General features: G+C 41.9%; 2 protein-coding genes across 5 annotated transcripts in view; one reads left to right on the forward strand and one right to left on the reverse strand.

The window, feature by feature from the left end:
* Positions 1-23,766, reverse strand: part of ASB3 (ankyrin repeat and SOCS box containing 3) — a 118,221-nt gene that overhangs the window by 57,408 nt on the left and 37,047 nt on the right. For 2 of the 4 annotated variants that reach the window (XM_090049331.1, XM_090049340.1), the window contains 3 exons: positions 12,125-12,207; positions 9,532-9,745; positions 5,955-6,113 (listed from right to left, as the gene is read on the reverse strand). In XM_090049331.1, the coding sequence (XP_089905457.1) occupies positions 5,955-6,113; positions 9,532-9,727 (355 nt within the window). In that variant the 5' untranslated portion in view covers positions 9,728-9,745; positions 12,125-12,207. Of the gene's footprint in view, positions 1-5,954; positions 6,114-9,531; positions 9,746-11,153; positions 11,398-12,124; positions 12,208-23,766 lie in introns of those variants that run through there. The other 2 variants (XM_090049357.1, XM_090049349.1) reach the window with 2 other exon arrangements.
* CHAC2 (ChaC glutathione specific gamma-glutamylcyclotransferase 2) overlaps positions 11,492-23,766 on the forward strand; it is a 32,681-nt gene continuing 20,406 nt past the window's right edge. Inside the window, exon 1 of the mRNA XM_090049386.1 lies at positions 11,492-11,752. Coding sequence (XP_089905512.1) covers positions 11,618-11,752 — 135 coding nt within the window. The 5' untranslated portion in view covers positions 11,492-11,617. The remainder of the gene's footprint in view (positions 11,753-23,766) is intronic.

Consider the following 23,766-nt stretch of genomic DNA (forward strand, 5'->3'; position numbering starts at 1 on the left):
CTGAGATGCCTGTCTGCACTGAGAACAGGCCTTTTGCATAATGTGCCCTAATGGTACATACCATTTAAGACCTCATTTTCTTTAAGATCAATTAAGTTTAATGGCAATTTTAAAACAGTGTTCCCATAATCCTTTGATTCAAGTCTGCTTCATTAGGAATTTTCCACACACAGGTGGAGCCAAATTAACACAAATAACCATTATGACTCCTCCCAGCTAAAATAGCTACTTCAAAAGCAGACTAATTATGTAATGGCATGCTCTGTAGGGTAAATGCTCATTTTCCAACCAGAACTTAATGGCTCTTTTGCAGCTATTATGCTTGGGTGGGTAAAGAGTATGCACAACAATACACATATTTAAATCAGGTAGGTAACAGTCCTTAGGAGGATTCACCATATCTAAATCTTTAACACCTTTATTTCAATAAAGGTGTTAAAGATCATTAAAGATGAATCACAATGAAATTAATTTTAAAAACAAATTTGGTAACCAGCCAATAAGTGTTGAACAATGCAAAATTAAGGCAGACATTCACACTACTGCCGACCTTTGCCCTTTGTATTTTTAAAAGCAAATGATACTGTTTTCAAGCATATCAGCACGAGACAAAGTTTACAGTTATTTCAACGTCTTCTATCACTATGTTTTCCTTAGCTAACTGTAAGCAAATACTATCTAAGCAATAACGCGTAATAAGCTAATGATGTTGCGTAACCACCTTTGAATTTGCATTTTCCTAAGAAATGTGCCAGAGAGCTATTATTCTTTCTAAGTTTCATGCTAATCAAATGTACACAAGTTGCAATAGGGACAAAAAAACCTTAGCTTCTTATAGTTTTAAAAATCTGTTAATCAAGTAACAACCAGCAATAAGCTTTTAACTTACTGAAATCTAATCACTAGCTATAACACAAATTAGGCTCTACAGGTACATAATTTTTTAAGAAGTAGGTTCTTCTCTAGTCTGTCATTTTATAGCAAAAGATTATTTTAGGATAGCAATAATTAATGATAATTTATAATGGATATAACAAATGTAAATAAAAACAATAAAACCCTTCATGCATTAATTTATGTATGACAAAACGAATATGTCAGGGGGTCAGGGCAAGATGGATGCTGCATAGTTTCCAATTGGCCCTGAATATCTGAATGGGCCTGGCTGCCAGCAGCCTAATTCCTTCCAGCTGGCCCAGTTACTTGCATGGGCATGGTTGACTGCATGGCTGTGGCAGCCCTTTCAGCTATCAGGCAGATGCTCACCAAAAATGCTTCTCTAGGTAGCTCCTCTGCACCTAGCATTCTCTAGTATGGATGACTGCTGGTTCCAGTCCTGATTTCTATTTCTTGCCTAGCATCTCCTAATTCCTGGTTCCTACCTGCTGGCTCCCAGTTCTTGGCTTATGGCTAGATCTTCATTTCTTGCTCCTGACCCCACGGCTCGTGACTCAAATTTGGACCTTTGTTACCAACTCCCTGGTTCATGGCTTCAAAGGTAAGGTACAGTCAAAAAGTCTGCGGCTGAATCAATTCACTCTTCACAAGTTAGTCTAAGCTATACAGATTGAACTGATAAACACGTGAATAGGCATTCACTTTTGATTCTGGAAACGCAGCCACATGCCTGCAGTGGCCCAAGTCTAGAAACTGGGGAGTACTAGAACATACCTCCCTGCTTGGCTGGAGCAGACAGCTTGGGCCAAAACTAGCCCGCCTACCCTGCAAGGAGGAAATGCAAAGCATCCTTGGATGCTGGGGGGGGACTGAGTTAACTTGAATCTGGAAGGGATCTTTTCAGAAGTTCAGTAAACCAATTTAACCTAAATCTGTTAAGTCTGATCCTATATGCATCTAGGTTTAACTTAAATGGTCTTTGGCCATTTTGAAAGTGATTTACGAACACTGAACTTCTGTTGTGTTACAGATTTGAACCAGTTTCCAATCTGTTATACTGGTTTGTGTGTAATTTCTGTCCCTAGCCAAAGTGTCTTGACCACCCACATCACAATAGTACTCTGTCATATGAAAAATAATCAGCCTCCCAATTAAATGAAAATTTGCTACTATATACACTGGTAATGATTGCCATAAAAGGCGACTAAAACGTCCAAGTGGTTTACAAGCTCAAAACTAATCTTTAACTTTTGAACACGGAAACTAACCCCTCATTTAACAAGAATGATCTTTATTTATTTTCTGTAGTGATGATGCTACAATCATTAGTTATGAAGTCCTAACCCACTTTAGAATATTCACCTTTCATCAAGTGCCAATTTAAAAAAATAAGAATTACTTCCCTCAACATGTCAATGACATGGTTTTTTTTTAAAAAATGGGGAGTTTATATACATGACTACTTTCAAGAGAGAATGAGACTTCTCTACAAATGTGCCACTGAAGAAAAATGAACTCCTGAATCTATACAAGCAAAAGAAACCAATGACATAGTTAATTAAATAAAAGAAGATTAAAGGACAAATATAAATAGTTAAGTCTGCTAAATGTCAAATGCAAACCAAATAATAGTTTGTTAAATGTCAGATGCAACGGTTTTTCACAATTCTGAATACCAATAAAAAGAAGCAAAAAAAAAAAAAAAAGTGTTGTTTCAGTGTAAGACCTCTTGCAGACTGATGACTGTTTAGGAACAAATGACTGAAAGAGGCCTCCTAAGCCCTCAAATCCAGTCACCTGTATCTTCCAGGACTCCTTAACCAAGAAAATCCCAAAATCACCACTCCAAACACTTGCCCACAAATATATGGAACAATTAATGAAACCCCAGGAACACTGTATTACATGCGATGGGCAAAAGCAGGGAAGATGAAGCCACTTCCAGTGTCAGGTCACAGAGAAGTAATTGGTTAATACTTGCTAATATGTGATCCACAGTTTATGCCAAATCTGAACTCAGGGAAAAATTCCTTCCTGATGCTGAATTTGGCAGTCGGTACGACCTTAAGCAGTAGACCATCTTGCTAGATTTCTAATACTGGCACGAACATCAGAACACCTCAGTCAATCGCCACAAATCCCACTAAACTTAGCTGTGGCCAACAAACACATGCCCAGGAGATGGCAAATAACCTGCAAAGGCATAAGCATTCACCGTGAGGGGGGAAGGAGAGGAGGCAGTTCCTTCCTGATTCTAACTAATGCCTAGCAAAAATCCAGGGGCATTGTTAAATTCCTTCCATACTGAAGAGTCACCTCCAACCTGGGAACTGCAAATAGCCAACTCCACATCCCACACAGGCCGATGAGCCAGAACCTCTTGTCCTATCACACTATCCCTTCCGTAAACTTATTCAGTTTGATCATAAAGATGCAGATTCCTTGAGCCTAATACACAGAAGGACTGTTCCAAAATTTCACTCATCTGATAGCTAGAAAACACCTTCAAAATTTCAAACTCCCAATTTAAAGTTAATCTACAACCATTTAGTAGCCATTTGACCATGCAGCACTCATTGTTTTTAGCCTAAGAATACCTTTACCTTCCCTGTTATACATATTTATTCCCACATACATATTTGTAGAGTAATCATATCCCCTCCAGTCTTTCTAAACCAAACAAACTTGTTTTATCTTCTTTCACAAAAAAGGTCTCCATTACCTTAACTGTCTTGATGACCATTTTTTGAATTCCTCCTATTTTAAGTTCATCTTTTTTTCTTTTTTCTTTTTTTTAATGCTGATGACCAGAAAGCACGGATATTATGAATTGTATTCCTCCTCAAAAAACTTCATTAGAAATAGCACAAGTCAATCTACCAACACAAACAAGCAAGCCAGGAAATCTGTTGTTAAAGGTTTGGTTCTGATTCCATGCAACTCAATCGCAAGACTCCCACTGATTTCAAAAGGTACAGACAGAAGTGACATTTTTTGTTCAATTTGGCCTCTGTAAGTGCTCTACAGCCGAGACCAAACAGAAGTGCATGACTGCAGATCACTTTAAAGGCCCAACCCTGCAAAAATCTGAACCCTCATTGCCTGAAGGTTCAAATTGAGATGCTCCAAAACAGAATGTATTCTGTAACTTTTGTCTGCGTGCAGGGTGGGGCTCCCTAAAGCTCAAACCTGCTCTGGCACTGTCTTCAGAACGGGAGGCAGGAAAGGGAGTGGGAGGAGCTCAGTCTTGGGTTTTTTCAGCTTGTTCTGGAGGGTGAGACAGGTGGATTGGAGCTCCCTCACCCCCCAAGGTTACAGAGCTCCAATCCACCCCACCCTCCACTGTTAGCTGGGGAACCCCTAAAACAAGCTCTCTCCGCTAGCATTCCCCCCTCCCAATCTGAAAATAGTACCAGGGCAGGGGGGAGAGCAACTGCAGGCTAGCAGCTGCTATAAACAATAGCTGGATTCCCCAAACCCTGAGACCCAACAGCTAACTTCTGTTGGGTCCAGGGGATGGTTGTAACTCATGACCCTTCCTATGAAGCACCGTAAGTTATAATGATGAGCTGCTCTTCTCTCTGCACCTTCAGTAGTGCAGCACTGTATCCTAAACTACAACCACTTGTTGTAATCTCTAGCTGTGATTTCATTTTCTTTACATTGTCTTGCTAATATCATGGCATAAATTATATTAGCAAGGACATTTCTGCTTTTAATGCCAATTTTGGTTAATGGGCTGAAATGGATATTTTATTACTGGCCAGAATGCAGAGCTGATGCTCATTAAAATAAAGTTACAGGTTATAGTATGGATTTCATGTTTTCTTAAGTTAAAAATGATGCTGAATTGTGCTAGAGGTCTGTAAGTAGAGGAAACAGTCTAGTTTTGGTAGAAACCATCTGAAATTTTGTTTATCCTCTCTGAAAGTAACTGTAGAATTTCTAATTAAGTGAAGTAGTACAATATAGATTTTTTAAATCATGTAATACCCTGATTGGAGCCAAGATGGTACAGTCCATGTGAAGATGGGGAAGTCACAAATGTAATCCACAGAAACTCAAGTCAGAGTTCTAGATCGCAAAGGATGCCCAGGGAGTTCCTGCTTGGAATGTTCCTTGTTCTAGTCTTATAAGTAAAGCAAATTAAGCTTTTTCCATTCTCTTTTTGGTGAAGGGCTCCCTGACAAATTTCAATAAGAACTTTACCAGTCTCAACTGAAGAAGTGCAGGATGTTTCACAAAAACAAATATCACTTTCCAACTGACTGTCATGTATTTGAGCTAGATGGTGTTAATAAACAAACACACTTAAATAGTCCAACTAAAAATACTAAATATTCATTCTCCTTCAGGGGCTCAGATTACTCTCTCCTTACCTGTAATGTAATCTTACTAGTACTCCAGCCATTTGGCTACATCCATGTTCCTTTTTTCTTTTCCTGTGCAAAGAATGTCCTGCTATCAGTAACTCTAAATGGAGCTCCTCCACTAATATCAACAGTTAGGCTAGATTCTGACAGCCACTGACACTTCAACACCATACTGTCCAACTCAGCTTGTGGAAGATCTATTGACAGATAGTTTAAAAAATTAACAACTACAAGGGGCTTGCCTTACGGCTGCACTGAAGCTAGCAATGTAAATAGCAGGACATTTTTGTCCAGAATCCCTATGACAGGCAACAAAAGGCCAAAGAGTCCAGGAATAAGAAAGTAGACAGACATGAAGTTTTAACACTAGCAAGAACAAAATAAAACAAAAAACTTAAATTTCTATGTTGTTTTTTCCTATATAAACCAAAGGAACCAAAAAATTCTATTTTGCTTTGCAGGTCCCCATTCAAATGCTTCATCCATACAATAAAAGAAAGAAAAAAATCAAATAAGTTTGCAGCACTGTGTCTGTCCCAGAGTCAAATGTATATCATTGTATAGAAGCTACAAAAGTACATAAAATATGCTGGAAAGTGACAGAATTGTGGGTAATGCTGTGACTTGCCACATCCTACCAAGCATCATCAGAATAAAAAAAAAAAAAAAAAAAATGTACTTCACCTAGAAAAAGTGGAGTAGTTGCTTCGTAAGTAACTTCATTAGGATCAGCTCCTGCTTCCAAGAGGGTACTGATGCTTTCCAAACACCCACGATTTGCAGAAAGATGTAATGCACAAGTACCCTCAAATGTCTTTGATTTTACGTAGTCATCAGATGGAGCTATGGATCAGAAAACGAAAAAGTAATAATTAAATATGACCTTCTAAAAAGAACCATAACTTACCATATTGCATGCTTCTTTAAGACATGTTGCATAGATTGCATTTTTGGTGTGCACGTACCCCATAAAAGTGAGATCAGATTTTTTTTTAGCTAGTGGCATCTTCTGGGGCTGCACATGTGCCCTACTGGTTCCTCCCACACACCCAAAAGGCATAAAAGGATAGAGTGGTCTCAACTGTCCCTCAACTTCTTCACCAGTCCTGAATCCAGAAAGTTTAGGATTCTATATTAGCTGGCAAGGAGGGCAAATCAAACAATCCATGTGGACAACACATTTAAGAAACAGCTGCTATAAAATAATAGCTTTTGTGTGATCAGCCACAGGTACCATGCTTTGGGAGACCAAATAGCAATGTTTTCATAGTTGAACTTGCATGACCTCACTGCTAAAATGAACATCATATAATAAAGGTACAGCCAAGGAAGACCTTAAGCTGGGTGAAAGTGTGGGCTTTCACGTACCATAGTTTGTCACACACAACACACCATTTTCCCAAAAAGCAGCTTCTGAAAATGGGACTGCGTGTTATATGCAAGAAATCCAGTAAGAGCAGGTTCTCAGCTTATGAATAGAACCAGAAGTAAAATCTGCAGCAATTCATATGGAGCGAAAAAAACATGCAGGCTCAGCTCCCTTGCTACTACTACTCACTCACTCCAAGAAAGTATTTTTTTCTTTATTCTGCTTTTTCAAAAATAAAAGTTGTGTATTATATTCCAGAGCATACTGTATGCAACAGAATATGTTATTTGCACTGCAAATATCAGAAAGAGGGATTCTTGTTAAGGCAGCAACAGAAGCTAACTCAGCCTTTGTGGAATGGCTGGCACTAATTTCCATGAGTAATAGTTGAGTGAATCTAATTTAGTTGTATCATAGTATGATTTAATACAATTACATGCTCATTTAGACAATCTATGTGAATACTGCCTAAGCACCAACTCTATTTGCAAACCTTCACCACAGCCTGGGAAAATCTTAAAAGGTTTTATTCTGTGAAGGTTGTATGAGAAGTGTCCAAGCCACATCAGAATTATATAGGTTGGCTTCCTCCTCTTTTGAATTGGAGCTAGGAAAAGAAAAGTACTAGATCAATCAGCTAAGTTAAGTTATATGAAAGTTAGAGACAGCTTCTGGTTAAAACTTAGGATGGGGCTTAAAAGTCCCATTTGTCTTTATTAACCTGCATAAAGTGGGATAACATGGCAGGGGTTTGGACTTGATGATCTGCTCAGGTCCCTTCCCACCCTACCAACTATGAAACTATGAAACGTGAGAGCCTGAGCTGATGTTATAATAAAATAGATACAAGGCATTAATAGTCCAGGGCCAAAAGGGGATCCTCTATTAACCCAGCACAAATTATATAGATGGATCACAAAGAAGAGGGATCCTGAACTGCAGGAAACCCATGGAGACTTCTTGGGAATCTAGGAACTACAGAGTGGAAGACATAGTGGTCTTAAGAACACGCTGATGAACAAACACTGCTGCTACAAGTGTATATGCTAAATGTAAAAGTGGAATAAAAAAATTGTGTTGCCACAGGATTGGAGGGAAGGTTATTCGGTGGACTGAAAGATGATTAAAAGATAAAAAGCAAATGGTAGAGCCAAATGGTGACTTTTTAGGATGGAGGGACATCAAAAGTGAAGCCCTGTAGGGATCTGTGCTGGACCCTATTTTGTTCAAGTTTCATAAAATGACCTGGAAATTGAAGTACATAGTGAAATCTCCCAGTTGGCAGATGATACCAAGTTATTCCAGGTAATCCAGTTCCAAGCTGATGGAGAGGAGCTGAAGAAAGATCTGACCAAGCTAAGTTAGCAGGCAAAAAAATAGCAGATGAACTTCAATATAAACAAGTGCAAGGTAATGCACCTGGGGAAAAGTTAACTTCAACTACTGTACACATACACATCTGGGTTCTGAACTAGCTGTGTCATCATGATTCAGGAAAGAGACCACAAAGACACTGTAGATAGTATTTTAAAAACATCAGCTCACTATGCAGTGGAAACCAAAAAAAGCCAATAAAACGTTAGGCATTATTAAGGAAGGAATTTAAAACAAAATGGAGATCATCATCATGGCATTATACAAATCCATGGTGCACCCACATTTTGAATGCTACGTATAATTCTGCTCACCACATCTCACAAAGAATGTCACCGAATTAGAAAAGATGCAGAGAAAGGCAACCAAAATGATCAGGGGCTTGGTCCAGTTGCCATACCAGGAGAGACTAAGAAGGCTAGGACTCTTCAGTTTGGAAAAGAGAAGCCAGAGAGCGGAACACAACAGAGGTCTACAAAATCATAACGGGTGTGGACAAAGTGAACAGGGAAGTGTTGTTTACCAAGTCCCAAAATATTAAAACTAGGGAGGCACCCACTGAAAATAGCAGGTCTCAGGTTTAAAACACGAGAAAGTTCTTTTTTACAGCAACACAATTAACTTGTCTGCCAGCAGGAAGTGGTAGAGGCGGGCAGTACAGTCAGGTTCAAAGAAGGACTGGATACGTTCATGGGTGACAAATCTATTAATGGCTATTGAACAGATTAGTCGGAGATCTTCCTCTAGCACCTCTAACTCGATAAATGGTGGATGCCAGGGAAAATAATGAATAGGGGACAGATCACTCTGGATATACCTGGTTCAGTGCTCTCCCTCTATAGCATCCACTCCTGTCATGGTGGGATACTGGGCTAGAGGGACCATTGGTCTGACCTAGTAAGACCCTTGTTATGTTCTCTGTAAGCTTTAAAGAGAGTAGGGCTAGGGCTTACATTATTATAACCAAGCACTACTAGCATTAACTTGATCAGTAGGCAGACATACATTATCCCTAAACTTCATCAGATAAGGAAGGAGCCCAGCAGGGAAACTGTCAGATAGACAAACATATACTGAGCAAAATGTTTGGCATGTCTTGCTTTCAGAGTCACACGAGCCTTTTGTTTCATTGGCAACCTTAGATCTGGCCATTCCTCAGAACTGAGTACTTCACTTAGCCTAAACATCCTTTTGAATAGTAAGAAAAAAAAATAGTAATTGTGTCAGCACTGCAAACCCCACCAAGAATCTCTGAATGTTCTCAGCATAGCTAACAATAAAGAATACTCCCCCCCACCCAGCAAAATAAGGAAATATATACCCAAAGCACACGAGCTATTATTCCTGAGTAGGCCAGTGCAATTTTTACAGTCGTTTTTATAACTGCAACCACATTCAAATTTACAAAAGAAATCACAAAATAAATAAGATCGTGCATCTCTTACACTATAATATTACACTACTTTATAGGGGAAATTTAAAACAAAATTGCCCCAGCCTGAATGAAGTGTTCCATACCTGAATGAATTAATAGCTTCAGGCATTCACTTGAGTTGTGGACCGCTGCTTCGTGGATTGGCATCCACCCCCTGTTATCAGCAACATCAACACTGTATCCCTGCCTAATTAGTTTCCTCAAAATCTTGATGTTTCCTTCTCTAGCTGCAAGTCCAACAGTAGAGCATCTATCCGAGTAGGCTTCTGTGAAATCCATCTTTTCGTGGAGCTCACTCTGTGAAGGGGAAGGAAAGGGGGGTTGAAATTTGCTATTAGTATAATAAATCCATGGTACATAATTGCTATACAAAATACATCCCTAAACTCTGGGCTGACATCATCAAGCCTGTTTAATTTAACCTGTTTAATTGGGACCCTATTTTTGGATTAATTTTAAGGTAGTATCTGTAAGACTTCCACCTTGCGAGGAAAGATTTTGCTTCGTATTTAAATAAAATTTAAAGTCTGACCACAAACTGTTTTGCAGCCCCCAACTCAGGCATTTTCGGCTCCCTCTTGACAACAATGTCGTATGATATTTCACAGGGTTCAGCTCCTAATCCCTTTAGGGAAATGAGAGTCTGCAAGGTATCCAGGGGTCCTCGGAGCCGTGGTGCACAGCTGCTAGGTTGGCTGGGCTGCACCAGCTGCTTGCTGCAGCTTTTAATCGCCAAGAAGGCTACTTCTCTGATCAGTGGCATAAGACTGCTGAAGAACTTCAGCTGACAGGTGTTGCACCCTTTGAAGGCAAAGCAGCAGCCAACAGCTGAGCACTGCCTTCTCCTTTCAGCACCCCACCGCCAGCGAAGTGGGCTGGGAACAGGCAGACGTGCATGACCTGCTGTATATCCTTGGCCCTGAGCCTCGAGTGAAAAGATGCTGCTGGTCAAATGCTTTGCAGCCTCCTCTTTTCCAGCACTGCGGGGAGGAGAGGAGCTTGCCCTCATGCCCTTGAGCTAGGGGCTCCCTTCAGGGTTGCCAGGTCTTAAATATGAAATTATTGCCTTGGAAGCTCAAAATTGTTGTATTTGCTGAAAAACTATTGTACACTGACAAAAATTGTAAGTATGCAAATAAGTTCTTATTTACTTTGTATTTATTGTTCATTGTAAGGCACCAGTGAGTTAGAACTGGGTCATGGAAGTTGAAGCACTTATTTCATTTTGAGGTAAGCTTTCAGAAGAAAGTGCTAATAGCAAGCCCAAAAAACAGTGAAGACTCCCTGGCAGTGACTTGGCTTTTGTATATGGTGCATCAATTAAGTGCCTCAGAAATGCTCTACCTCCTGCTCACCACCAAACAACTTTGAGGTAAACAGACTATTCCAACTTGACTCCTAGCCTAATCTGCACAGAAAATGAACTGTTCCAAACACGAGATTTTACCACACCTTCAACTCTCCTATGAAATACGAACTTTCATTTCTACCCGGGAGAACTTGTACAGTCCTTTTCCCCTATGCCTGAAGGGTGCCTGTGCCTGAAAGCTTGCAAATAGACGACAAGGGTCTTTGAGTGGATGTGGTATCTTTTATCAGACCACCCGAGCGGCTGGAAAAAAGCTCTTGGGAAGCTTTCAGGTGAAGTCACCCTTCTTCAGGCATGGGGAGTAAAAGATTTTTTTTTTTTGCAAAAAGATATCACCTCTACCACGACTTCTGATTCAGAAATGCTGGTGCATTTTGAACACTTTTACTGGTCGCACAAGGGTGGAAATGCTGGTACAAACAGGATCCTTCTCGTGCACCTGGCAGCGCTGGCTCGCCTCTACCGCAGCATGCAGCTTGTCCTGTCACTTCCCCTCCCGAGAAGGACGGCCCCGGGGCCCGCGGGGAGGAGCTGCAGTGCTACTGCAGAGGCCGGATAACTCCGAGGGCCGTCCGCCAGAGCCGCAGGCCCGCTCCTTCCCGCCCCGCCCAGCCCGGCGACACAATGCCTTCCGCGCTGCAGCCGGCTCTTCCCGCCCCTCGGCTGAAGGGCGGTGCAGGGGCAAGGGCAGGCTGGGAGTTGGAGTCCATCCCGGCGCACGCCCGCCGCAGCCGCCGGGGGCGACCGTGTGCCTCAAGGGGTCGAGCCGAGCCGAGCCGGGCGGCGGCGGCGGCGGCGACATGTGGGTGTTCGGCTACGGCTCGCTCATCTGGAAGGTGGACTTCCCCTACGAGGCCAAGCTGGTGGGCTGCATCGCGGGCTACAGCCGCCGCTTCTGGCAGGGCAGCACCGACCACCGCGGGGTGCCGGGCAAGGTGAGGGGACCTAGCGGGGCGGCCCCCAGGTGCGCACTCCGGCTCCCGCACAGCTCGCCGCTGCGCCCAGCGGGGCCTGCGCCTTGCCCCTCCCCAGCCGGCTCTCCAGGCCCGGGGCCGCCCGCCCGCCCGCGGCAGCGCAGTGACAGGGACATGGTGCCGGGCGGAGGCTTCCGTGCCGGCGGCTGGATCCAGGCCACGGCTGACGGGCTCCCTCCCCTGCTCGCCTTATTTAACCTTCCCCCCGCTGGGCTCGCTGCACGGGGCTGTGGGGTGCAGCCGGGGGGGGGGCCTGCAGGGGGACAGCGTCTGCGGTTTGGCGTGCCCCGGCAGACGGCTGCTCCCCCGCCACCTGCCCCGAGCCTTACTTACATGGCTCGAGTCACTCGGTCCAGGTTTTCATCTTCGGCCCCTTTGTCTACTACAGCCTTGCTAAGAAAGATCCGTTTAGGCATCTGAAAAGGAGAAGCAGGAAAACACATTTGTTCCTTATATACGTGTATACACACGTAGTAGGGTATTAAAAATACACACACAATAAATATATATACATAACATACATAATACGTGTGTGTGTATATATTAGTGTGTACACACACATACACACACCCATATATAGCATATATATGCGCATGTGTATATTACACACATGCACATGCCATATACCATATATTGTGCACCTACATTATGCACATACAGATATACACACACATTAAAATGTCCATTATGCATGTATATGAATACAAAAATATCCATTTATATGCATAAATACAGTTTACCATTATATGTGGATAATAATTTTTGTTTTCATATATGTATAATCTATGTTTTAATGTGTGTATATAATGTATAATTAGTATGTGTGTGTGCACACATTCCATTATAGACACAATAATGCCATGCTTTTTTTTTTTTAATAAACATCTAACATGGTATTGTTTTTAGATGGAGAGTGTGGCATTGGTCAAAAAAAGTAAAATGTCCTTTATTTAGACAGCTAGTCATTGCTAAAAACAGCTCAAGTTTTCATCTGATTAGAACTGCAATCAGTCTTCTGCTTTGCTAAATACTTTACATTGTTAGCCTCACATTTTTAAAAAAATAAGCGTTACAAAAACCTTGTGCTATAATAAGATATAATCTTGTCAATCCAAATGCCATCTCTGAGAACATAATTTACTTCCAAATAAGTCAGCACACAGAAATATCTAAAAAAAACAAGAGTATGCTACATTTTTAATACCCTACTTACATCTTGTTCCGCTAATATTGTGACCTCTCAGACTACATCCTTTCTATGACCATCTGTAATTGCTTTTAACTGGAGTCTGTGTCTCGCCTCAAGCATAGATTAAATTATCAGTGGAATTATGACTTCAAAATACTGATGCAGTTTTCCCATTTGGCACAAAATAGGTAGACTGATCCTTTTTGAACCACTTGTAAATTTTTATGCTATTAGAGAAGCTGAAGTGTTTCCCAAAAGGGAAAACAAAAGGTTTTGAAGGATGCTATCAGTGCCAAATTAGTATTTCTCTGCTGCATATGCATTCATTAAATGCATAATGGGTTGCTCTGCAAATTATCACACTGTTGTCAACACTGTCATTAATAAGGAATTTAAGTTCTACTTAATGAGAAATTTAAATTCTGCAGGAGGAAGCTAAATTCCACTTAATTCCAACAACATGCTGAAATTCAGTCCATTTGTTAAAACCTTGTTAAGTAAGTGCTAATGCCCACAGGTTTCAGTCAGGACCAGGATCTGTGTGCTAGCATTGAAGAAAAGGTGCCACAGAAGGACAGTTCCCCAGGAACCTGCAGTGCAAAAGTCCCAGTTTTGCAAATATAGTAGCACAGGTAGAGCCCTCTGCCTACACAGAACCCACCGACTTTGGGGCTCTGTACTCTGGGCTTCTATCCATTCTGCATCAATTATTCAAATTGCAGGATCAAGGTAAAAACCAGGAAAAGATGCATCAAGAACACAATAAGAAGGCAGAGAAAGACAGATAAAAAGGTGGCACTTTCCCATGTGTTACAAATAAAATCTATTTGCTCTGTTTAACTACTGAATTTGTCTTAAGCAAACACAAAAAGAATCACTGATTCTTTTTATACTGTAGTAACACTCAAAGAGAACAGAAAAGAATGGGGTCCTATTGGGCTGAGTATTTAACAACTGTGTAAAAAAATATTTTACTTTGAAGAAAACCTACCATACAGTGTGGGGGGAAACTATTAACCAGTCACTAACAGGGGATTGCCTAGTGGTGGCTGATATTACAGTTTATACTATACTTATATTGATCCTGTAACTAAGCACTTGTTCAAAAGTTAAACCATTGTATACCAGGAGCTCAAAATAAAAAGAGCATAAAAGCCAGTCATACTTTCTGCTTGAAGTTATGCTAGTTTTCCTCCACATAATACTGAGAAATGATCATTTCAGAACCGACTTCCAACCTATCTTGGGTCAACAATGTCCTGAGTCCTTACAATTCAGGAGACTAAATCTTAAGTTTCACTGTATAAAACTATCTGGTAAGCAACACACTATTCTTGCTGCTGTTGTTTCCTCTTAGACATGATGATGAGCAAATTTTAGTACATGAAACACACCAAGCTAGTATGGACAGCCAATAAAATAATTATAAGAAAAACATCACTTCTCCTTTGAGAAAACACAAAGTAAAGGCCTGTAAGCAAAACCATGAGAACTGGGAGAGCTACTTCATTTTTTTAACCAAAGCAATCCTCCACTAAATACACACACAGACAAAGTAGGCAGAAGGTCTGTGTTTTACTCCTGAAGAGCTGTGCCTAACCAGTTTGCAGTTTTGTAATACAAATAAAGACCTATAATCAGATCTGCAGGAAACCTCAAACAGAATCTTCCCCAGTCTACTGGAAGGTCTTCTAGGCTCAGCCTCTACACAATTTTTACAGAAAAACTTTTCATTACAGGAATAACTATTTACTGTAATACCTATTAATACCAGTCCACCCTGCTAATAAACTGGAATAAAGCCAATTAGCATTATTCTTCCTGATAGAAATAAGCTACATCTTACTGTACCATACCTTGTAGTATTATAGTTATGGCACCCAAATACTCTTAATACCTAAACTGAATGGGTGAGATGATCAGTTCTTAGACCAGGATGTTTTGAGCATGGGAGACTAATTAACATGTTAACAGTTTTATAAAGTAAGGATTTTTTGCTGGTATATTTTATTGGACCAACTTTATAACTTGGAGAGGTGCTGGGCAGCCTCTCAGACTGAAAGTACCCTTTTTCAGATATGAGAAATAAGCAGACACAAGTTAAACAACAGGAAAATACTGGTTTGTGTTTAACTCAGCTGGACAAAAATTTACTTCCGTTTCAGTTGCTTGATTTTTGCTTTATGTTGATGACATCATCTTAGGACTAGTCATACTGCAACCGGAAGATGCAAGTATGACACAGGTAGATGATACTTGAACCAGCTTTAATTTGGCAGGGTAGCAAGGATAGTGAACACAGGGCAGCATGGACCTCAACACATTGTACAAGCTCACTGAGAAAGGACCTTAATTACTAAAGCTACTAGCCAATACTGATAGCTGTTGCTACCTGTGTTAGATAGATTAAAGATAGCTTAGCTGCCTTGCCTGTACTGCAGTCAGACCTTCCAATTGTAACGCAGATCTACACTTTCAAGGGTATGCCAGTATTTCAATATCTGTAAAGCGGTACCAACTGTAAAGTGCTACATAGAGGACAGCTTATACAGTCAAAAGTCTTCAGTTATATAATTTAAGAGTAATGCCACAGATGGAATAAGCTGTAACAGCAAAAGTATGCTTGCCTGCATAGCTGCATTAATCTATATTTCCAACATAGGTACATTAGGGATATCATACTCTTACTACAAGCTTCATCTGCTTGAAATATAGTCTATTAAAAATAGCAGAATTGCTAAACCTGGTTCAGTCACTTTGGTATGCATAAAGCTGGAAAGTGCGATACAGATGGCTCTGCCAGTCAAGTTGTACATTTCAGAGATGCTCCTGCCAGGCTAGGCTCAGCTGAGAGAGGCAATAGTAGTGATGAGGATGGTTCCCCCTCGCTACGCCTGCTTCTGGGTAGACTGTGCAGGGTGTGGGAACCCACCTCTCACGCAACCCACTGCTACTGCTGCTGTCCTGTCACATTCAGAACTGATCCCAGACCCTGCACAGCCCAGTTGGAGCAGGCAGGAGCAGCTCTAGAGCAGGAGTTGGCAACCCCTGGCACACATGCCAGTGCACAGCACATGAAGCCATTTTGCTCAGTATACCACAGCTCTGGGTAAGGCAGCAGGGAGCCTGCAAGCCCTACAGTGAACCAAGCCAGGGCTCTGGACCCTTTGCAGCCACTTGTAGCCTTGCAAGAAGCCTGGGCCCCTGTCCCATGCCCCTGCCTCCTGCCACAAAACCAAAGCTATTTGCAGCAGGTGGCAAGCCCTGCCATCAGCAGCTCAGGCTCCATGGTGGAAGTCAGGGGCCTGCCCAGCGGATTGCTTGCAGCAGGCAGCAAAAAGGCTACAAGCCCTGCTGTGAGCAGCTTGGACTCTGTGGCAGGCAACAGAAGCCTGCCCAGAGCCTGGCCTGCTTGCAGCAGGCAGCCACAAGGCTGCAAACAGCTGCACCATGGTCCAAACCCCTAGCTCAGCTTGTTATTGGCAGTGGCTGGGTGCATGTCTCAAGGAGCACAGCAGTGCAGGAGCCAGGGCTGTGTTGCCCCAACAAGGATCAGGCCCCTCACAGCTCTCCCACAATCTGCCCCTAGCATGCCAATATCTTATAAGTGGAGGGTGCAGGGGTTTTGGCACTGAGCCCACAAACGTTGTCAACCCCTGCTTTAGAGCTTCCCCCAGCCTGGGAAACTAGTGAGGAAACAAGTAGGAGCAGATGGGCGAAGAGGGAGAAGGGATTGTGAGGGGACATGACTCAGACAATACAGACGAAAGGAGTGGGATTCTTGCCTTTAAAAAGTTCCAAGAGGCTCCCCCTGCTTCATCTGTCCACACATTGGGGGGGGGGGAAGGGGGTGGAAGCAGAGATGATGTAAAGAAGCTGGGAGCCAACCCATCAGCCTAAGTAGCTGTTCCTGCACCCCGCTTTGCCAAATACTGGCTCCACCCCTGTAAGCAGTCTATCATTAGACAGGAAGCTGCAAGAAACAAATAAACAGGTTCCATGACTTGTACTTTGGGGACACACTGTCCTGTCCTAGTAACATAATTATGGCTGTAAATAGCTTTAGCAGACCTGGTGGGAAAAAGGACTACCAAGGCCAGCTGTACCAGGCTAATAAAAAAAAAAAAAAAATATTGCCCTGCTCCAACAAAATCTGGTTTCAAATCAGTTTAACTGGCACAGCCTCCTATCTTGCAACCTGTAATGGTTTTCAGCAAACTTATTTTAGTTTAAGTGGAACTAATATAAGTAGATTTAAGCCTGACAAATTTGATTCCATAGCTTTCAGAGACAGTGTTGCAACAGTTCAATTAAACCAATTTTAGTTAAACCAGAGTAACTTTTATGTTCAGAAAAAGCCTAGCACTTCTAGCCTTGAAGATAAATAGTGCAGCACAGATAGGATCTGAATTGTTAATAGAAAAGCTACCAGAGAAAAAGCCCATTTAGACCATTTTTTTTAAGCAACGAAGCAGCAAAACCAGCACAGTCACGGATCTGGGGGGTTTTTGTTAGGCATTTTGTTTGTTTTGCTTTTTTTGCAGGTCACTATTAAAGATCTCATAACTTTAGATTCTTATGGATTAGCTCTGCTCATATATGCACACTCTTCAGTCTGTAAAGGGAGTATGCAAAGTGGATGGATACGTGTGGAGAGTCCTCCAAAAATACCGTAGCACTTCTCTCTTCCACTTGCTCTACCTGCACAAGACAGAAGCACCAGTGGAGCGGTCTCTGAGGAGTCTGATACACATAACTTCTAGGGACACTGTAGTTAGTTAATACATGGATTGCTTCCCAGTTATGCCCAGAAATACAATTTTTCTTAAAGGCTTATTGTATTTTCTTAAAAGCTAGAAAAAGCAAGTTAAGTGCAGTCAGTCCAAATATTCCATTTTAATTCTGAATTTCATTTTCATAATTGATGAAAAATGTAGCATAGTTTTTACTGTCAGTATAACTGAACTAATCAACCTTATTGAGACGTTTTAAGTAGTTTCTGAAATGTTATTGCTTACCACTAACAATCTAACATACAAATGTATCATAGCATATTATTATTGCATTATTATTACCCTTAAAGCCAAAAGGCTTTTGGCCAGTACAAGATGTTCTTACTTCCTAACTTGTGCTAAGCAAATTCCGTGCTTAGCAGTGTCAATTATACAGAGCTAAATCATCCCTAGTATAAAGCCATTAAAATCCAGGGAATTACACCAGGATATAGGCCATTGTGCATAATTTGGATGTGAAACTGGTCCTTCAGTGATACCACAGCTTAAAAAACAGGAAGATAATACTAGCCGACAAGCTGAAAAAAACCTTGGGACAAACACACCATTGCATAGTCAGTGCAAAGAAAACATAGAATCTTTGCGTATAGGGTTTTGCAGAAGACCAGGCTAAGGTAACACCTTGCGCATACTGTTAACAGTTCATTTTACACATTGTCATAACATAGTTACAAATGTGATGTCTGCCATTAGAGCTACATTTCCTAACATTTACGATAAATTAGAAAAATATTCTTTGTTGCTACTGGGCATGAAGGAAAAACTAAAAATAATAACAGCTTCTTGCAAAAACACAAGTATATTATTAGCACGATCACATTTTAATATTTGGACTGGGTTAGCCTGAATATTACATGCAACACAGCCGGTACTTAAGCAGGAAATGATATTATATTCACTGACATTTGGTAGCATACTTTTCTGGTAGGGGTGGAAAAAATAAAGTCTGTGACTTACTGCATTAATTCTCTCCACAGGAACTGCTGAATGTATAACAGAAATTCAAAAGTGGTGTCAATTTCAAAAAACAGTCAAATTTATGAAAAACTATCTGGGACCAATTTGCATAGAATTTTCCAAACAGAACAAAATAATTAAAAACATGATCCCTGTAACTGAATAATGGTTTGATAAGTCTTGTATGGGGATTGCTGATTAAGTGATTGTTTGAAAAAGTGGGTTTAGAGAAGGAAATGAGGAAAAGAGCAGGAGATAAGAACAGTAGTAGGATGAAATATTCATGGACCACACCCAAATGAGTGCAGTTTGCATCTGCAGTGCCGCATACCACATGTACAGCACAGAGAACAGCTGAACGGGGGGCGGGGGGGGCACTGACTCCTGGATATCCAGGGATCAAAAAACCTGTGCATAAAAAAAACAAAACAAAAACAACCCAGAGCGGCGCACACAGCCAGAACTGGAACCTGGAAAGCTGGAGCCATACTCCAGCTACCAGCCAGGGTCCGAGCAGGATCACTACTGCTGCAGCCCCAGGAAGCCCCCAGGGCCAACACGGTGCTGGTCCCAGCCTCCCCTACCTCACCCAGGGTGACCAGCTGCACAGCTGGCGCCAGAGGGGACAGACATTCCCTGGGGACAGCTAGCAGCCGCACAAAGTGTTCCACTGCTAGTCATCCCCAGGGAACCAGGTATCCACACTTGCGTGGACGCAGCCATGGAGTCTAAAGCTAGAAGCTGCTGCAGTCATCTAGTCTGACTTACTGTACAGGCAAACATGCATGTCATTCTCAATACTGGCTGCATTTAATCAGCTTCATAGTTGGTTTCTATTACTGAGCACACAATACTTTTAGCAGCAGTTTAAAAATAGAAAATACATTTAATGCTGTTTCCTTGTATGAGAATGCAAGATAAAGGTCCCCACTCCCATGCGGGCTGGGAGGAGCCGGGGGACTTTTTATTGTATTCAAGTAAATACAGTACTTTAAGATTTAGGAAAAATTTTCAAGTATACATGTTACTACTTGGTGCTATATTCTGTTTCTCAAAACAAATACTATATAACCATATTACAGTCACTAGTATGTAGGCATTTTTTATGTCTACAGTTAAGTCTTGGTACATTAGAAAAGGTCCAGATTCACCACCTCCTAATAAGAAAGCTTTTCCTCACATCTAACTTAATCTGAGAACAGTCTAGCTCCATCCTCTTCAGGTAGTTGATGGCTGCTATTAAGTCCCCCTTCAGTCTTTTCTTCCAACTAAATAAGCCCAGTTCTCTAGCCTTTCAAGTCATGTGCCCCAGCACCCTAACTGCTTTCATTACTTTCTGTTGGACTCTCTTCAACTGGTCTACATGCTTTAGAGTGGAGGGACAAAACTGAACACAGTACTCCAGATGTGGCCTCATCGGTGGCAAAAAGAGGGAAACAATCAGTTTCTTAGATCTGCTGGCAATGGTTTTACTAATGCAGGCCAGCATGCTGTTAGCCTTCTTGGCAACAAGGGCACAGTTGACTCATATTCAGCTAACTGTCCACTGTAACCCCCCAGGTCCTTTTCTGAAAAGCTCCTCCTTAGCCAGTCAGTCCCCAGCCTGTACAAGTCCATGCGACTGTTCCATCCAAAGTGCAGGACTTTGCACTTCTCCTTACTGAACTTCATGAGATTTCTTTTGGTCCAATCCTCCAATTTGTCAAGGTCTCTCTCAATCCTAGCCCCCCTACCTTTCAGCATATCTACTATTCTAGCATCTGATCTGACTGTCTTCACAAAAAGACAGTAGCATTACTTTACAAATATAGGAGTTCAACATGCCAAATAAGGATATGGCACTCACAGGTGTGCATTGAAAAAACTTCTATTGATCAATCAGTCTTTTGCTCTATAAATGTCACACAGCAATTATGCATTTGCATGGCACTATTGTGGAAATGCAGGAATTGCAAAAACGAAGAGATTATTTGCTATTTGTGCATTTTGGGACTAGCCCACCAACTGCTGAACAATCATTTGTTTGTCAATAGCCTGTTTCATTGTGGATTAGCAGTGACCAAGCAGCCATCTCTTGGTCTGCACGCACATACATAATGGAGGGTTGTGGCAAAATTCAGACGTAGGTTAAATGCTTTTTAAAAAGAGAGTGAAATTTGAATATGAAGTGGAGAAAAGCCTAATGCACCCTAAGAAAGTCATCTAGGTTAAATCTGGTGCCTTAACTTTCAATTGTTTTAATATGCTACCCACATCCAACTGGCTTCTGCATACCTCCATAATATTATCATATTAATACTTTAACAATACTGCTCACTATATCTGAAATGTTTTTTGCCTGCTTTGAAGACAGCTGCAGTTTTAATGTTTATTAAAAGCTAGTATATTAATGTTTTATTAACTATGGAAGTAAAAATATTCACATATTAACTATTAGGTAGTTTTTAGCCATTAACTAGGGCAGTAGTTTCAAGCCATTTAGCCTCTACACCCCCAACCCCCCTAGAAACTATGGGAATGTTTTAGAGAGCAGAACATTCCAGGGTCTAACACAGGGATGTCCAATTTATGAGCATTTGGGGGCTGAACACCCCACAGGCTGTACCACCAGGGGCCACACAACAAGCCATGTGTCCCCTGGGCTGCACATCATTTGGACACCACCCCACCTGCACTGCATGCCCAGATTGATGCTCATCCATTGCATCTTATGCCATGCCTGTACAGCCCCAGCCTCACCCTACACTTCACACACTGCACTGTGTGCAGTGGGGTGGAAATGGTGAGTGGAAGCAGGTGAGGGTGAGCCTGGGCAATGCATCTTAACCCTTCATGAGTCACACATGGCCTGCAGGCCACCAGTTGGACAGCCCTTGCCTAACAGGTTGAACAAACAGATCTAATCCAGAGCATGCATAACACAGTTGTACAGATGCACTGGCACTTGCTTCAGAAGTCAGCCAGCCAGATTGGTGCTAAGAACAGCCAGGGTAATACAATGGGATTTGGATATCGATCCATAAGAGGTAGTTGTAATGGATCTGGGGAAACTGAGCTCATAAGTTTCTTGCTGCTCTGTAATTCTTTCCCTTTCCACAAAGAATTTACAGAAACTATTGCTAGGAGAATCCATAATTATCATGGAAAAGCTACATATCATATTTCATATTGACTATTTAGAAAGACTGTCAACTTTAGTCTGTTTTAATAATGCATCTGCAGAAAAACCTTATGTTGACAGACATTAAAAAAAACTAGCCAAAAAAACACCAAAAACCCCTCAACAACCCAGCGCTTTACTGAAAAAGGAAACACATCAGTCTGACTCAGCTCTCCAATGTCTGTATAGATTGAATGCTTCACCAGGGTTTTTGATGCTTTTATCTAATAGCAGACTAAATCGCCATTAGATAAAGTGCCACAATGCCCCACTGAAGCATGCGAACTACACAGGCAAGCCAGGTCAAATCAATACAGTACCTCTTCTGGACATGCGCTGCGCTCAGCATGGGGGCGCGCCAAGCTGAAAGTAAAGTGCTGTTTTGTTTTTTCTTCTGTGTCTGTAAGCAGCCTTATACTACCCCAACTAAAATAGCTGAGAACAAATTTCTTAGTTTTTCAGTTTATTTTGAACCTGAAATACTGTCAAATATACAACACAGTACTTCCCTTGAGATATGTAGTTTCGTCTGTTTGCTTGCTGTTACAGAGAAAGAATCATGACTGTTAAGCCATAAACACGCATAAGGTAGTTACAAAAATGTAGTGCTTGGAATTATTATTTTTATGTCTGGCAACAAACAATACCTTAATTGGGTTTACTAAGTACTCTCGCTGCAACAGGAATGCTGCTAGTCCCCACATATAGCATTCTCCAGGGATCAGTCCTGTCACCTGTCCCCAACGTGCATGCAAAAATCACTATAAAAGATGAGGCAGTTGTAGGTTCCAAAGTCATCATCATGCTATTACTGCGTTCATCTCATTTTTCTTTTAACACAGGTTATACTGTCTCCTTACTCCTCAAGAACAGTATCTGAATGAAAGCAAGTGTGTGCAACTCATATAAGGCAGAAATATTTGACTACAGACAGTACTTGGTGGAATGGGCTGAGGAATAGGTACCTGTTGTCAGAATGGTTTGCAGCCCCGGGTCACATTTATCTTCTCAGGTTTTCATGCAACAGTGGTAGGCTGTAGTACCATCATCTCAGACTAGGCCATAGGTAACTCACCCTCCAGCCTGCAGGCCAGATGCAGTCCACACAGCCATCTCATTTGGCCTGTGGAGATCCCCAAGGATCCAGAAATTTGGCAGCAGGGAAGCGATGGCTAGTAATAATCCCACTCTCCCCACTGCCAAATTCCCAAGTCCGATGTATGCCTGCTTTCCCTGCGACACCAGTCCATGCCCCCTCCCCACCTCTTCTAAATTGGCCACGCCACCTTCCCCCAGATGACCTGGGCCATGACTCCTTCCCCTGTGGGGCCATGTTGGGGCTGGCCTGCTCCCTGCACCCCTCCATATGGATGGATGGTGCCCACTGCACCTGGATCAGAACCACCAATGATCCAGCCCACAGAGGGACTGCCCACCTAGCCCACCAGACAAAAAAGGTTGGGCACCACTGGACTAGGCCATTGGACTGCAGCTATATACCTCAGAGACAACAGTAATGCCTTAATGTCTCCAGGCTACAATTACTGCATGATGTTACCCTTGACGTTCACCTGGAAACTCTACCAAGCCAAGTGCCTGGTATAAAAAGAGTCAAAATTAAAATATATGTTATTTGATTTTCTGTAGGAACTTACTTTTTCACTTCCAAAAGAAATTCAAGCGATAATCTTTACACATCCAAACAGTTTAGAATAGTGGTGCCTGACCTTTTTGCCTGGTGGCCAGTGCCTGGTCCCTCTATGGGCCAGATCCAGTCAGTGGTCCCAATGTGGCACCCAGCGGTCCCAGTCTGGCAAGTAAACTAGGCACCATCGAGCCATGCAGAGGAGTGCAGCAGGGAGCCCAGTCCCAACAT

The sequence above is a fragment of the Crocodylus siamensis genome, chromosome 1 (genome assembly GCF_052110815.1).
Source record: "Crocodylus siamensis isolate JL-2025a chromosome 1, ASM5211081v1, whole genome shotgun sequence".
Lineage (NCBI taxonomy): Eukaryota > Metazoa > Chordata > Crocodylia > Crocodylidae > Crocodylus > Crocodylus siamensis.